This window comes from Beta vulgaris, chromosome 3, assembly GCF_026745355.1.
Source record: "Beta vulgaris subsp. vulgaris cultivar EL10 chromosome 3, EL10.2, whole genome shotgun sequence".
Lineage (NCBI taxonomy): Eukaryota > Viridiplantae > Streptophyta > Magnoliopsida > Caryophyllales > Amaranthaceae > Beta > Beta vulgaris.
In genome coordinates, this window is record NC_079204.1 from 53,501,711 (window position 1) to 53,517,056 (window position 15,346).

General features: G+C 32.9%; 1 protein-coding gene and 2 long non-coding RNA genes across 3 annotated transcripts; 1 reads left to right on the forward strand and 2 right to left on the reverse strand.

Annotated features, from left to right (window-relative positions):
* Positions 1–2,001: 2,001 nt before the first annotated feature.
* LOC104889496 (uncharacterized) lies at positions 2,002–9,316 on the reverse strand. Its single transcript, XM_010674728.3, has 8 exons — positions 8,325–9,316; positions 6,469–6,601; positions 5,578–5,793; positions 4,822–4,977; positions 3,732–3,984; positions 3,182–3,582; positions 2,564–2,680; positions 2,002–2,463 (listed from the first exon to the last, which is right to left on the reverse strand). The coding sequence occupies exons 1-8, from the start codon at positions 9,314–9,316 to the stop codon at positions 2,122–2,124; spliced, it is 2,610 nt and encodes an 869-aa protein (XP_010673030.2). The 3' UTR covers positions 2,002–2,121.
* On the forward strand, positions 3,478–9,676 carry LOC125495426 (uncharacterized). The gene is made up of 4 exons (XR_007272059.1): positions 3,478–3,618; positions 3,727–3,894; positions 5,569–5,825; positions 9,049–9,676. It is a non-coding gene; the product is annotated as an uncharacterized LOC125495426 (long non-coding RNA).
* A 3,986-nt stretch (positions 9,677–13,662) lies between these two features.
* Positions 13,663–15,156, reverse strand: LOC130590747 (uncharacterized). Its single transcript, XR_008968593.1, has 2 exons — positions 15,047–15,156; positions 13,663–15,005 (listed from the first exon to the last, which is right to left on the reverse strand). It is a non-coding gene; the product is annotated as an uncharacterized LOC130590747 (long non-coding RNA).
* Positions 15,157–15,346: the final 190 nt, after the last annotated feature.

Below are 15,346 nucleotides of genomic sequence, written 5' to 3' on the forward strand. Positions count from 1 at the left end.
ATATTTCTTAAAATAATAGATATAGTATACTGTTATAGAGTTTGTCTTAATATATATCTTTAGATATCAAAAATTCAATAATTTCTATTAATAGAAAATCGAATATTAGGGGTCAACATTGTGTATTGATAAACATGAATAGTCAAAGTAGATTACAAGGTCAGGAGTTCATTTACATCAGGGTGTATCATGTACATGATACACCTAAAACAAATTTGTGTTCATTTGAAACTCTTGATTCATTTAAATGATTTCAAATGAGCAATAAGCAAAAAAATAACTATAAATATATCATGATACACCGGGTCAATGATAATCTTTTTTAACAAGGTGAGTAATAGTAATCTTTATGTTATATTGTCACGCAATATGTCTACACTCTTATACCAAAAGCATCTCCTATCATGATCCCACTTGAGATTATGCGAATATACCAAGAGCATTAGAATCTTTTTTTGCGTTACTAAAACTTTAGTGTATATTTGATGAATGCTAAAAACAAACATATGAAATAATAAGAAAGTTATACCCCAAAAGAAACCAAATTATATCATCGTTGCAGAATTCATCAATGATCTCCTCTTCGGCCATTGTTTTATGGGTAAATACTTGAATCTTGATCTCAATTCTCAGTCATGCATCTTTTACACTTTCTTCAATTTTCAATGCAGTTGTATGCTTCTTTTTTGTTTCTTTTTTCTCTGTTGAATGATCACTTTGTTTATGGCCTGAAGAAAAATGCCTTTAAATATGGTTTAGTGTTGCTGCTTAATGCTAATTATTGTTGCTCCATTTACATTTACACCTATATGACTATATGAGTATATGTGCCTGCTTAAAACTTAAAAGTGCTGTATATTTGCAGTATATCATATGGTCACAATTTAGAGTTGATAACCCTTTCCGGGTTGTCATTTCCGAACCTGGACCGTGATCCGACTCGTTTCATCGGTCCATTTTTAGGGGTGGTTTACTCGGATACGGGTGTCCAAGTGTCCGACTCGGCTATTTTGTAGAAAAAGGTCCAGTTTTTAGTTTAAAATGAAGTATCAAAGTGTCATGTGTCCGACACGATACGAGACCCCGTTTTTTAGGTAAATAAAGGTGTCGGAGTAACACTACTGCATTGTCATTTTAGTACTAGCTTCGTCTTAGGCCCACTGGCCCAGATTTCTGGGCCAAAATGGTTGATGTCTCGGCCTAATTAGGACCAAGTTTTTTGATGTTGGTTATCTGTCATTATACAAATATTAATGTTAATATATTTGTCATTTTAGATTACTTTGTGTTTTGATGAATGTAATATCTCATATTCGTTTGTCATGTGTATCAAACAATACTATATTCTTAATTTTACGATACGTATTAGAAATATTAATGGTTTAGATTTGCATTGCGAACTTTGAATAAGGGACTTAGAATAAGAATAATTCATAATTGTCTTTATTGAACTCAATACAATGATTAAAACAAAGATAATATGGTCAAGGTTTTTCTTAAAAAATTACTTACAGTATGTATATAGAAAACGACACTTGGACTGAAAACAAGTTCCAAACTTTTGCTAGAATGGCAAGCAAGGAGAAAAAGGAGGGAGTATATGTTGATTTTGCTCACTTGTTGATAATTATGATAGAGATAAAACTACACACTTTTAAGAGGAATTGAAGATAAAGCAGGGAAGGGAACGGGAAGGGAAAGGGAACAAGTTCCCTTGTTTCGAATTTGGATAAGAGGTTGGGGGAAGAAAGGCGAGGGAGAGGAATTGATCCATTTTGTCTCCCTATTCGTTGAAGCACCTTCTATCCCTCCGAAGTTTGAGAGATTTGGAAGGAAAAAGAAGCTCCACCCTTCACCTCCCTACCTTCTCTTTCCGTCGATCCCTTTCCTTCCTTTCCATTCTATGTTGCTAACCAAATAAAGTGTGAGTTTAATAGCATGAGTGTCTATCACATATTCAAAATTTTGAAGGTATAACTTAACATACTGAGGTTGATGATGTATTTTAAATAATGAATTCTTTTCATTTCTAAAAATAAATGAATGGTTTCATCATATACAATCAGCATCTCTTAGACTCGATGTCGTGACATGCTACCTTGCACTTCTTCATATATAGCATCATAGAATTTCAAAATCTCTCAAATTTTGTAGGAAAGTTTCACCAACTAATGATCCAGACTTAACAAATACTGCTGGATAACCTAATGAAGCATCTACCTTAGCTTCAGTACCTAGACAACTGTACACATTTCCTGTCCAAATATGTATCCAAGAACAAATTTTGTTCTCTTCCAAAGGAAAATACACCTTTGCTTCTCTTTTACCTTTGTCAACTATAGGTGCCACCATAATCTCCGATCCAACTAGGAACTGCTGGTATGTTAATGTCTGAACATATTCATCTTCTGGGTAGTGAAGAAATAAGTGGCGGCACACCGGAAGGCCCTTCTTAGAAGCTTCCTGTTTTTTTTTTTTCAACAAACAGCTCAGAGATGATATATGACTAATTACTTGGTGATTGACAAAGTTTGATTTAGTTATTTGGTCATTGATTAATTACCTTAACAAGTTGGATTCTGTAGAATTTCCAAGCATTGTACACCTTTGCCAAGCGGGCGAAATGTGATAATGTGTTATGATTAGAGTAGAATTGGGAGTTGCAGGATGGTTTATTTCCCTGTAGGAGATGAATGTAAGATGGTGAACTTAATGGAATATCATAAATATTCGTATCAGATGGTTTAACTTTGTTAGCCCACTACTAATTAGACAATAAGCACTAGGAGTTATAGTAAGAGATAAAATTCATTGCATGAAAAAATTGTACAAATGAACCTTAGAAGTTGAAAGATTATATCATAACCCTTAGATAGAAAAACACGTCAGAAGTTTGTGGTTTGACAAGGTCAGATCGTCTGATAGAGATTAGTTGCTGAAATACTACGTCAGTGAAAAATGGCGTATATTTGACCGAGTTTTTGAAAGGACTTGTTAAGTTTTTGAAGGTCCTTAGCCAAATTGGTAGCAGAGCAGTGGCATAGCTCTCAACTATGGTAGAAGGTTTTAAATCTCAGCAGGCACATTTAAAAATGCACCTAATCAGCATAATTATGACAACATGAATTAACTGGTGAATTTTCAAACAAGTTTTAATTAAAAATTGCAAGAACAAACATACTTCATGAGTCCGGAATACAGTGGTGAAAGCACTAAATTCCATCCATCTCAAAAGCAGCTCTTCACTCCTATGATACTTGATCAGAGGCATATTCACAGCACAATAGCCTCCAATATCACTGTGATTAAGAGCATAACCAGAAATTCCACTGCTAAGCAGGCCAACAACAGCACTTTTAATCCCATCATTTGCTTGCCAACTAACCATTTGATCTCCCTCCCAGAAAAGCATTGCCCATTTTGGACTATCCCTGAAACCTGCCCTCATGAAGAACACCAACGCCTCTTCAGGGTCTTCCTTTTGCTTGCCTACGCAGCTCGATTTCCACTCATCGACAAACTCCCGGTTTATCTGAGCCCACAACTCTGGGTATCTGTTATGTGCAGCTATGGGATCTTCACCTGAGTTATCATTGGATTTAGGCTTATTTGCTCAATGTAAGTGTTTCTGATAAACATACTCCTACGATATCCCCTTAATTTCCCATATAACTTGATGGTAATTTATCTAATTTAATGAAGTGATCTTCTGATGAAATTTGGTAGATTACCTGAATAGAGGGTAGCATCAACAGGGAGGCCTTCACCAAAATCAGCCATCCAACCCCTGACTCCATCATCAACCATTTCTTGTAGGATGTTTTTGAACCATGGTGCAGTTTCTGGATGCGTCAAATCCAACATCCCTACATCAAAGGCCGTATTAGGAACCATGTATGGCTCTCCATTCTTGTCTTTCACTAGTATGTCCAACTTCTTTGCTTCCTCAAACATGTTTCTCCTTCTGTTTGGCTTCTCATCAGACTGCCAAGCACATAATTTAGCAAATAAATTATCATAAGACTTGAAAATAAAAGGGAAATTCCCACTGGTAACCCTGTACTATGGAACAATTGCAATGGTAAACCGTTTTTCTTTTGAGTTTCAAAAATAAGCCTATACTTAGTAATATTATACAACTGTGACATTAATGATGGTTTAATCGTTACTTCAACCATTAGTATTATTAGATTTTACTTCACTATGATGAAGTATTGAAGAACATTTTATTTGTATTAGTTAATTTTGGTTAATCTGGGTTAGGTAAACCAATAATTCTAATGGTTGAAGTAAATTAAACCATCATTAATGTCACAGTTGTATAATATTACTAAGTATAGGGTTATTTTTGAAACTGAAAAGAAAAACGATTTACCATTGCAATTGTTCCATAGTACAGGGTTACCAGTGGGAATTTCCCAAAATAAAAGCATATTTTGAGGAACTCGTAGATGATCATGGGGTGGTGCATGTGATCCAATATCAAGTGTGTGTATTCTAAAACTAACCGCCTATTTAGTCAGAAAAATCCCAAAATACCCTACATGTACCGGAAATATCACATTACCTGGGATCAGACAAGTGAGCTGATCCCTAGAAGTGTTTTGCCATTACTCGGTTATTGTAGTGAGTAGGAGACAAGTGCATCACACGCCAGCGAGTGGGATGCATGTACAGTTCGCGCATATGCATGGACTTGATGTGTGTGTACCCCACGTGGGCACGTGCAAGCGTTTGATTCTACGCTTCTACAAGAACAAGTACTCCCACTGTCCCACATACAGGATACAGCATATAAAGTTCTCTAGTTTGAGCACTTACTGGTGCTAGACAGGGATTGCAATAGCTCATGACTTTTATATGCTGGTTGTTGAGATCTTTGACAAGTTGCTGCCATCCTCTATACCGCGTTGTGTCTACTTCCCAGTTCCACCATAGTTGTGATCCTACTAGTGTTTCTCTTTGTCCAACCCAATCCTGTCATTTGCAAAATTATTTTCTTGTCAGTTTTGTGCATCAAGAAACACTTTCAAGATTTTGAGTTTTTAGTTATGAGTCATAAATGTTAGACTAAGAGCTTAAAAGAATTTCTTTCCGTTTCTTCTACTGTCATCTTCTGTCTCCATTTCAAAATAAATTTATCCATTAAATTTTCTTTTTCAAAGTTTATCAAGTTTGACTATAATTATTCATTGGTATACAAAATAAACATTCGAATGTAGAATCATCTCAGCTTTGATGGTCAAAGGCGTGCATTGAAGACCGTAAGAGTCAAACTGTTCAATCTATTATGAAACAAAGAAATTGTTAAGAAGACCACTACATTAGAACCATCAAATCTATCACAATTTTCTTCATTCAAAAGATTATGAAGTCAGAGTTTCCAATTTGTTTGCTTTTTAGGGAAAGTTCTCCTACACTCTGCAATTTCTTACTTGTTTCACTTATCATGTTTTGCAATGCATAATTTTTATAACCTTCAATTATCTATTAGTAAAAATTATAAAAGTTGATATCTAAAAAACAAACTGATAAATGATATTACATTTTTTCTCTCTTCTTATGCAGGGAAATTACCTGAAGCCAGAATGAAGAAATCGGAACATCATAAGTCTTCAAAATGTCCCATGTATTTCGTACAGTCTCAGTGCCTCCCTGCATTCCGACAACGGCCCCTGAAATAATCCAAGGAGGAAGTTCAGGAGGTCTTCCTATTGATTGTGTGAATGTCTCAATGATCTCAGTAGGAGAGTTCCCATGCAATATTGCTCCTGCAATTGAATTTCCATGTACCTAGCAAGGGTAAAACAAATCAGAAGTGTATGGTAAGTAAAATTCCAATAACTAACTTAAATGCAACTGAAATTGACATTGTATTAGTTCATGTTTTTTCAACTTGTAATAGTTGTAAATGATAGTTCAGTGAAATTAGGGGTTACTGGCAAAGCTTGGACCGCCCTTATATTTATATTTATCATTTTGATCAATATAGAATAATGACATAGTAACAATTATATAGTATATCAAACATCCCAAGCTCAAAATTTTGTTACTGCATTTTACCTTTGGCTAAGGCTTCATCTAGGCATTTACAGGAAAACATGTATTAGTGGAAATCAATTTTCCCTGAAAAACATTTTCTTGGGGAAAATATGGTTGTTGATTAGCTTTTTTTGTTTTACTCCTTGAATGAAAAGTTAAAGGAGGAATAAAATAACAAAAATACTCCCTCCGGTCTTTATTAGTTTACTCCTTTTTTTTTTGCACAGAGTTTTAGGAAAAATAATGTTGTGGGTCATAGAAAGAAAGATAAACTATTATTTTATATTAAAGTTGAATGTACGTGTGATGAAAGTTAGTGGTCTCATTCCAAAAATAGAAACAAAAGAAAAGGGTAAACTAATAAGGGATATCTTAAAAAGGAATACGGGTAAAGTAATAAAGACCGGAGGGAGTAGTATGTTGTACCTGAATCTGAACCCTATCTTGCATTGTTAAGTCGAATATGGTGTAGTCATATCCTTCTAAGTAAAGAGATCTCATCTTTGACGTCATATAGAACGGAGAAGGAGCATAGGTTGTACTCCAATCACCTGCTGCCCTGATAAAACAGATCAAAATTAATTAGTATTAGTTTGATAAGTTTCTTACAGCAGAAAACATTGATTTTATCCTGAAAACAATCATAGTAATATAAACTTTCTATTAATGAAGTGATTATGAGACTATGTATGTAAAAATGATGTTATATAACTATGTAAGGCTACAAATGCAACAAGGTGCAGCTACCAATTGGCTTAGCTGGTAAAAGTTTAGAGGATCAGCGGACAGCGGGTACAGCTCTAGTTTAAGCCTTAGCTTGGTAATGCTAGCAGTAGCACTTGTTGGCTAAGGTTTGCCTCGAATAGGATATTTCGGACTCGAATTCGAATTAGTCCGAGTCTAGTAGGCTCTGGATTAACAGGTAGTCTTCACCCAAAAATAAGTATAAACATCAGTACATCACTTCTTCATTAGTTTCTTTCGATTTGAAATGATCTACTACTGTTGTCATTGTCAATTAGTAATGAGGGTGTATCCTCACGAATCCATACTGATCATGATGAAGGTGCCTGAGGTGGAGCTTTCCTAGATTAGGATAAGGTTTAGAATTCAGATGGAAATGGAATAAATCAATGTAAGCAATCACAATCAGTAAAATGATACTATCAAAGAAAAGATTTGGCTTTAAGAAATATGATGAAATTTTGAGTATATTAGGTCTCAAGTATGAAACTTGCCCCATATTGTACGCAATTATATATGTTACATGTGCCCATCTTATTAAAAAAAAAAAAAAAAAAGGGTATTCCATGTCTCCTAGGAACCCATCAAAAGTAGATAGAACAAACATCTCTTTTAGGAGGAAGTATTCTCCCATACGGACGACTTGTCCCATTGCCATGGCATTTTTGTAATTTCACTAGTAACTTGATATAATCATACAATGTAATATTTACTCAATATGATTAGATGCAGCCAGGATATGATATAATCGCTAACTGATATGATAAGATAATGGTAAGATATGATATATTAGTCATCTAATACATCAACTAGATTTCAACTAACAATCCCCAAATAAAAATATATGAATTTTTTAAAAAAAATTATAATTTTTTAATATTAATTTTTGACATAAAATTACTGAAATGTCATGGTATTGAACCATATTGGGTATGGAAATATCATTGCTCTTTATGGTTATGGTCAAGGAGTTATTGTTTCTTATATTGGCATTTCAAATTTGACAAGTCAAAGTTCATTGATACTTTAAACTGACATACTCTATCCACTTAATAGTACTTCAATATATAAAATGACTACTGATAATACATTAATAATCAAATATGGTTCTTGTTGTGTTGTCAGTTTTTACTTTAATGGAAGAGTAGGAGCTTTATATCCAATATATGGAGTACATGCTTATATTGTCTAACTCACTAACTGTCTATGGTAGTTGTTTTGGTAATTTTGGATTGAAAGTGTACTTTAGGTCCCTAGAAAAATTGGGGTTTTATTTTAGAAGTTATATTTGCAAAATTTACCAAAATTGTCACTATTATAGGCTAATAGTGCACATATATGAATTACAGTTGAAAAGTGGTGGATGAAATTGAAAAGGTAATTGAAATAGTGGATCTTCCTCGAAATTTTAGACGGATAGAAAATAAAAGTGTTCAAACTAAATTAGGACGAATGTTAAATGAATAGATACTTAAAAAGATACTATCCACATGTGATAATAATAAATAAATACTTCAAATGTAGTAATCACTACTTACCTATAACTAACCAAATTGATTGCTAGAGATATAGGTTGATCTCCTCTTCCAATCCCTTGTTCTTGCACAAAAATAGGAACTCTTTTACCTTTGAAATCCATATGTGAAAATTGTTCTCCAAAACCATAAAATCTCTCATTTCCTTCACTAAAATATGTCATGCATATCCTGTTAAACTCTAGAGATTTTGCCAACCACTTTTCCTCTCTTTCATCATCTTCAACTGAAATCACAGCTGCTAAACCTTTAGACCTTGCAAGAAACCACCATAGTCCAAATCTTCGCCTCCGAATTCGACCCGATTTCTTATGAACATATTTGGGTTTCTGATGATATAATTCATAATTTGGTTTACCAAGTTTCACTTGAAACCCAATTTGATGATTGTTCTTCTGATAAAAAAGAACCCAATATTTAGCAGAACAAGAAGAAACAATCTCATCAACAATCAACTTTTCTTGAATTCCAGATTTCTGGAACTTTTTCTGTTTTCTGAAAATTCTACCTGTGATCACCAAAACAGGAGAATTTGCACCTTTTGAAGCTTGTTTAAGATCTAATCCAAGATACCCAGATGGAAAATCTAGATCATTAATCTCTAAATTCCCATCAAAATCATGATTAATCACTTGAATATTTTCAATAATCTGATGTTTACATACTAAATTGATTTTGCTATCTTTTATTGCAAATGATCCTCTGCTTTCTTCTACCTCTGTTTCAGCTAATGCAGCAGAAATGAAACTTTTCCCAGAAATGGTGGACCAAATTGATGTTTTAGGTTGAGAAAGATGAGAAATTGATAAATACCCACCATTTTTGGAGCTCCAAAAAGCTTGAAAATTGGTTCCAATGGAGTAAAAATGGTGACAAGGGAGTGAAGAAGGATTGAAAAAGAGGTTACCTTGAATAAGAGGCAGAGATTTTGGGGTTGATGGGAAAGGATTATTAAGGTGTTTATGGTGTTTTTTTATGGTTTTAAAAGTTGCCATTTTTAGGAATCAATGTATGAAAGAGAGAGAATTTGAAGGGTGTACACTAAGACAGATTTGATGGGTTGATTCCTACTTTTTATTATTTTGGTTTACTTTGAATCTTATGGATATTTATAGATTCTAAAAAGTACGCTATGACCCTGAGGTGTATGTGTATCTACATATGTTGCATGGAAACTTCTATTTAAAAAAATACTGGTAGAAAATTGTTTAATATAAAATATAGATATAGTATTTGTAATTTAAGAACATTCATTATACACCTGAATGTAAAGTAACTATCAGAACAACTATGTACATTGTACATGCAGGTGCACTATGTGCATAGTATATCCACGACTATTTTTTTTTTTTTTTGACATCGGCATTTTTTTGCTTATTTAGAGCTCTTATTATTGTTCGAATTTTGTATATTTTGCTCATTTTCTCTCTTTGGCATCTCTTGTTCTCTTATCTCTAACCCTCTTTCATTGCGAAGAATTTGCGAGAAAATGAAAGAAATTAGGAGATTAAGTGTACAAGATAGATGAGGAAAACAATTTTCCCTTCATTTTAAAGGGAAAATGATTTTCCATCATTAAGGTTAATAATTTTACTCCAAGGGAAAATGATTTTACACTCTTTTGCTAACCAAACAATATAAAACTGAAAATAAAGAAAAACAGTTTTCAAAGAAAACGTTTTACGTCCTACCAAACAGACGCTAAATGTAAAAGACAGGAAAATTTGTCAAGTTTATAACGTACGAAAGAATAATATCTTGACGAAGAAAGTCCATACTCCATGTAGATAGGTCTGTGCTCAATGCGATTAGTCAATACTACTTTTTAATATTTTTGACCTCCTGCTCTAAATTGGACAACTTCCACCGACAGACGATAGTTGCCGTCATCAGTATGGTATGAACAGGAAATTAGTCATCGTTAAGCTTAAGTTAGAACTTTCCAACCAAAACTTTTCAGTTCCAGTATCTTGAATCTCCAAATATATGAATCAACTAGTCATCAAATTTATTTTTACAATATATGATTGAAAAAATTCATTGTCACTATATTTTATTGTTCCATCCTCTTAACTTTCACTTTAAGGGGTCTCCAACGCACAACTTTAATTATAAATATCCGCAATTATTACACATTAGCAAAGTAAATGAATATTTGCCGATTTACTATTTTTTCAATAAGTCACTTTGTAACTTTGCAACATTTTCAAATAGAGTGTTAAATTGCTACTATTTTAATAATTTAGATTTATTATTGCTTGTCTTTCGTGTTTCAATAGATTTATCTTGGGTGCCAAAATCTAACGTGATATCACTTCAAAAATTATCACTTCGTTTTGGACAAAATAATTTTCATATATCAGACAAGAAGTAGCAATAATATCCTATAAAATAAATAGAACTAGCAATGATAAAGTGAAATGTACATCTAAAGATAGAATCTTACAACTTTTTTTTATGAATAATTTAAAAAAATCGAGACACAAAATAAAACTGAAAAAAGTAGTACTCTTAATTGACAAAGTCGTCTTGTAGTTTTTTTTTTGTTTTTTTGGGTACATGAGGTAAGTTAGGATACCCTTCTCTTAAGGGAGATTCCTAACTAATCAAGAAGAACAAATTTATTTAATAAAGGTTCCGTTGAAACATCCACGTTAATCGAAGCAGCAGAAATATTGTGACCTTTTTTTGATAGAAGATCTGCTACCCGATTAGCTTCTCGAAAAATGCGTTTAATGGTGTAGAATCTAAACTGACGAAACAGATGTCGATATGTCATCAATTAGGGTTTGGATAGTCCAAGGGCAAGTATAATTCCCTTGCAGCACTCTTATAACTACTTGATTATCTCCTTCGATATAGAGATCTTGAATACGCTGATGAATGGCAAGAATCAGTCCATTTCTTAATCCCTAGGCTTTAGCAACAAGAGTTGAGGTTTGGCTAAATCGATAAGCTTGAGCGACCACAAGAAAACCATCGGAGTCGCAAATGGCAACATCGACAACAGTTGATGAACCAATAACTGAACCATCAAAGTTTAGCTTGAAGCAACCGAAGGGAAGGGAATTCTAGCTAACTTCAATGGAGGAAGGGGACCTAATGTCGTCTTGTAGTATTAGCCCTATAAACCCCAAAAGAGATTGATTTCGTCTAATTTTTTTTTTTTTTGAAGGGGTAACATTTGGGTCATCAGGTTAGCCACAAATAAGTACATGCACCCAAGTGCGTGTAGAGCATGATGCACCCTTTTCTAAACTACATTGTTTTATCATTTTTATAGTCTATAATTTTAAAAAATTATTATTATTTGCTTCCTTTTTTACAGCTAAAGATTCCTTTTTCAAATTTAAATTTAAAAGGTATTTGAATTCGTTTACCTTAAGTGTAGATGTTCATTTACTATATGTTATTTTCATTATAACCTTTGTTAGTTCTGTTATAAGTATAACATTCTTTAATTTTAAGTCGTGTGTTTTTTTTTAAAAGTAGAAAAGTTGTTGAAAAAAGTTCGTATTCTTTTATATAAATTGTATGTTCTTTTTGGATGCTGGCTTTGCACATTAGCGTGACAAATGATGACAAAATAATTTTTTTTTTTTTTTAAAGGAATATATACATGACAAAATAATCTTCATACACGAGTTATGTGGGTGTTTGCATTTTACGTTTGGACTTGCGCGATTCACTCTTTCTTGACGCTACACTATGCTATAGCCTATAGCATGAAGACATGCTCGATGATAGTATGATACATGCTGCATGCAGCTAAAGAATACGTCCAAATTCAATTTCATATATGTACTACACAACTCTACAACATTTGTTTTTCACGTCAAAAAAAAACATTTGTTTTGGATGATAATTGAAACCTATAATGAAATTTTATTTATTTTTCTTTCTTTTTCGTAGCTTTTTGTATACCCGGAAAAAAAAAACATAATAAGCTACTAGCCTTCCATTTTCACAGTTATATGTAGCATTTGCCTAAAAAAATTGGTAAAAGACTAATGAAGAGATTGAATATGATAATTTAGGGAAATGCTTGAGATAAAATTTGAAATATATGGTATTCCTACCATAAGATTAGACCTCTCAATTCTTAAGTCAGAAATAATTGTTGTTTTAGAATCTTATCTTACTCGTTCAATTTTCTAGTTAAGTTAATTTGTCGTGTCTTTATAAATAAATAATGGATATTAGTTTTTTGGATATTGTTTATTTTATCTTATAAATGTCTATCAAAAGAAGATATATGCGTGAGACTATGAAAACTCTTAAAAAGGTTAGTTGCATTACGAAACAATGAGAAGATAAATGACATGTTGAATTGTTGAATCCAATTCGTCTAATTTCTAAAAATTGTAGCAGTTTGACTTGCACGTTTGCTAACACATAACTGTAATTTGACTTTAATATTATTAATTATTTATTATTGAAAAATAAAAAAAAAGTTTATACATATATCTTGAAAATATATATTGAATCAAATCCAACTTCATCTTATATACTTTCATTTGCTTCTTTTTTTTTAATTTAAAGTATTTGAATAATTATTGCACTTATGAGGGAGAAGATGCTATATTACCCTGCATGCGTAATTTATTGGATTATATAGTATTAGAATCAAGATACTAAAAAGATACAATTAATGTTTACTAAACCTATGCCTTGTGACATAGGGTAGATTTCCATATAAGCCAACTCTTATGTATCACTTAAATATATTCTTAGATTATATTTGTCATCTGTAATTTAGGCTAATTAAGATAAAATTTTACAAGTCTGGCTCTGATTTCCTACATGTATGTTGACTGTACTCATGACTAGGAGTTAAAAAAATATGGATTTGGCCCCATAGAGTGACTAAATTCATGATAGATTTGGATCATGAATATACCCAACAATAAGGGGGTCATTCAAACCCTTCCTATTAGTTCAGACATTCATCACCCTTCTAGGAAAAAAAAATCATTCATTAAACATTACTCCCTCCGTCTCATAATATAGTATTTATTTCGAGAATTAAGGTAAATGGAACATGAATGATAAAATAATTAATATTATGGGGAAAAAAAGCTGATTTTAGAAAAGAGGATGGTTAATAATGAGTGAAAGAGCATTAAGGAGAATTGTGGAATTTATCTGTATACAAATATATTAAAAGGCGTGTCTGAATTGTCCCATATGTACATATAACATATGTCATGTCAACTAAAAAAACTAAATTGGCTTGCAACAAGATTTGAACCCACGACATCCTGCTATTACATAAAGCATAAGTACCATCTCAACCAACTTTTAATCATGCTTTTAATGTCCACATTATTATAGTTGTACCTTTCAAATGTTAAGTTTTCTTTATTATATTTTAATGCGAATGGGAAAAAATACATATCAACTTCGGAAAAAATACTACCCGATGCAACGTCCGGACCCAAATACTAGTTAAAGAATAGAAACAAAAACAACATTTGGAACATCCAAAATATAATGCAAGCACTATATTATGTGACGAGGGAGTATATTCTGACTAAAAATAGACATATAGAGTATAAAAATCACCTGACCTACTCGCTTATCTAGTTATCTCCCATAGCAAAAATGTTCTCGTCAGACGGGCTGAGCCCAGTACTATACAATTTTTTGAAACAAACCTTAGGAATTCCTTTGATGCAAAGATCAGAGAGAACGCGATTAATAGCGTCGAGGTTTCCATGTCTTTTTGGGAAACATGGCTTTGCATATTTGAAAATGCTGTCAAGGCCACTGTGAAATTTTTTGTCGTTGCCAAAGCTTTTGATTCTCCTCCCATTGTTTATGGGTCTCTTGTTGCACAATATAGCAACTATGAATACCCGACTAGTTTCCAGAAAAACTACTAGCGCAGTGTATTATTTGAAGAGCAAACCATGATTGTTCCTCTGCGAAAAATGAAAAAGATAATTCCGGCGATGAAAAGGAGAGTAACAACATTGGTTCCACAGCCAAAAACTGTAAGGAACTGTTAAGGACAAGTGAAAATAGGCATATTGTTCATTGATGTTTGAATAAGCAAATAAAGGTGGAAAGGATTTCAGTTGCAAAAACTCGGCAGTAGCAAAAACTTTGCTATGGGATTTCAGTTGCTATGGGATTTGAATGAGGGGTTTTTAATAATGAAGAAGAAGGAGAAAGTGAGAAAGTATAGGTTAGTGTTTTGTTTTCTTTTTAGTTGGACTTTGTTTTCTTTCAGTTGGACTTTCTTTTCTTTCAGTTAGACTTTCTTTTCTTTCAGTTGGACTTTCTTTTCTTTCAGTTAGACTTTCTTTTCTTTTAGTTGGACTTTCTTTTCTTTCAGTTGGACTTTCTTTTCTTTCAGTTAGACTTTCATTTCTTTCAGTTAGACTTTCATTTCTTTCAGTTAGACTTTCTTTTCTTTCAGTTGGACTTTCTCTTTCTTTCAGTTAGACTTTCATTTCTTTCAGTTAGACTTTCTTTTCTTTCAGTTGGACTTTCTTTTCTTTCAGTTGGACCAACTGAAAGAAATAATGGACTAACTGAAACAAAATGAAGACTACCTGAAGAAAAATGTAGACTACCTGAAAAAGAATAAAGACCAACTGAAACCCAAGTAAGTCTAACTGAAGCACAAAAACCAACTGAAAAACAAAGAAGACTAACTGAAAACAAAATGAAGACTACCTGAAAAAAATTGGAACCACCTGAAAAAAAATGAAGACTACCTGAAAAAAAATTGGAACCACCTGAAAAAAAATGAAGACTACCTGAAAAAAAATTAGAACCACCTGAAAGTCGTCCGACCAAGATTATGGTCGGACGAGTCCGACACAATACGTTCTCTTATATTGTTTGTGTATGTAACCAACATTAGGGCATTTCCCATAAAGAGAAAACGAATGTGGCCTCAATATAAGTATGCGATTCATCATGCCAAGATTTGAGGCGAAAATCAACCTCCTAATACAATTGCAATTGGAAGTAGTTTACTGACTTTCACTATTAATTTCTTTAATACTTCCTCC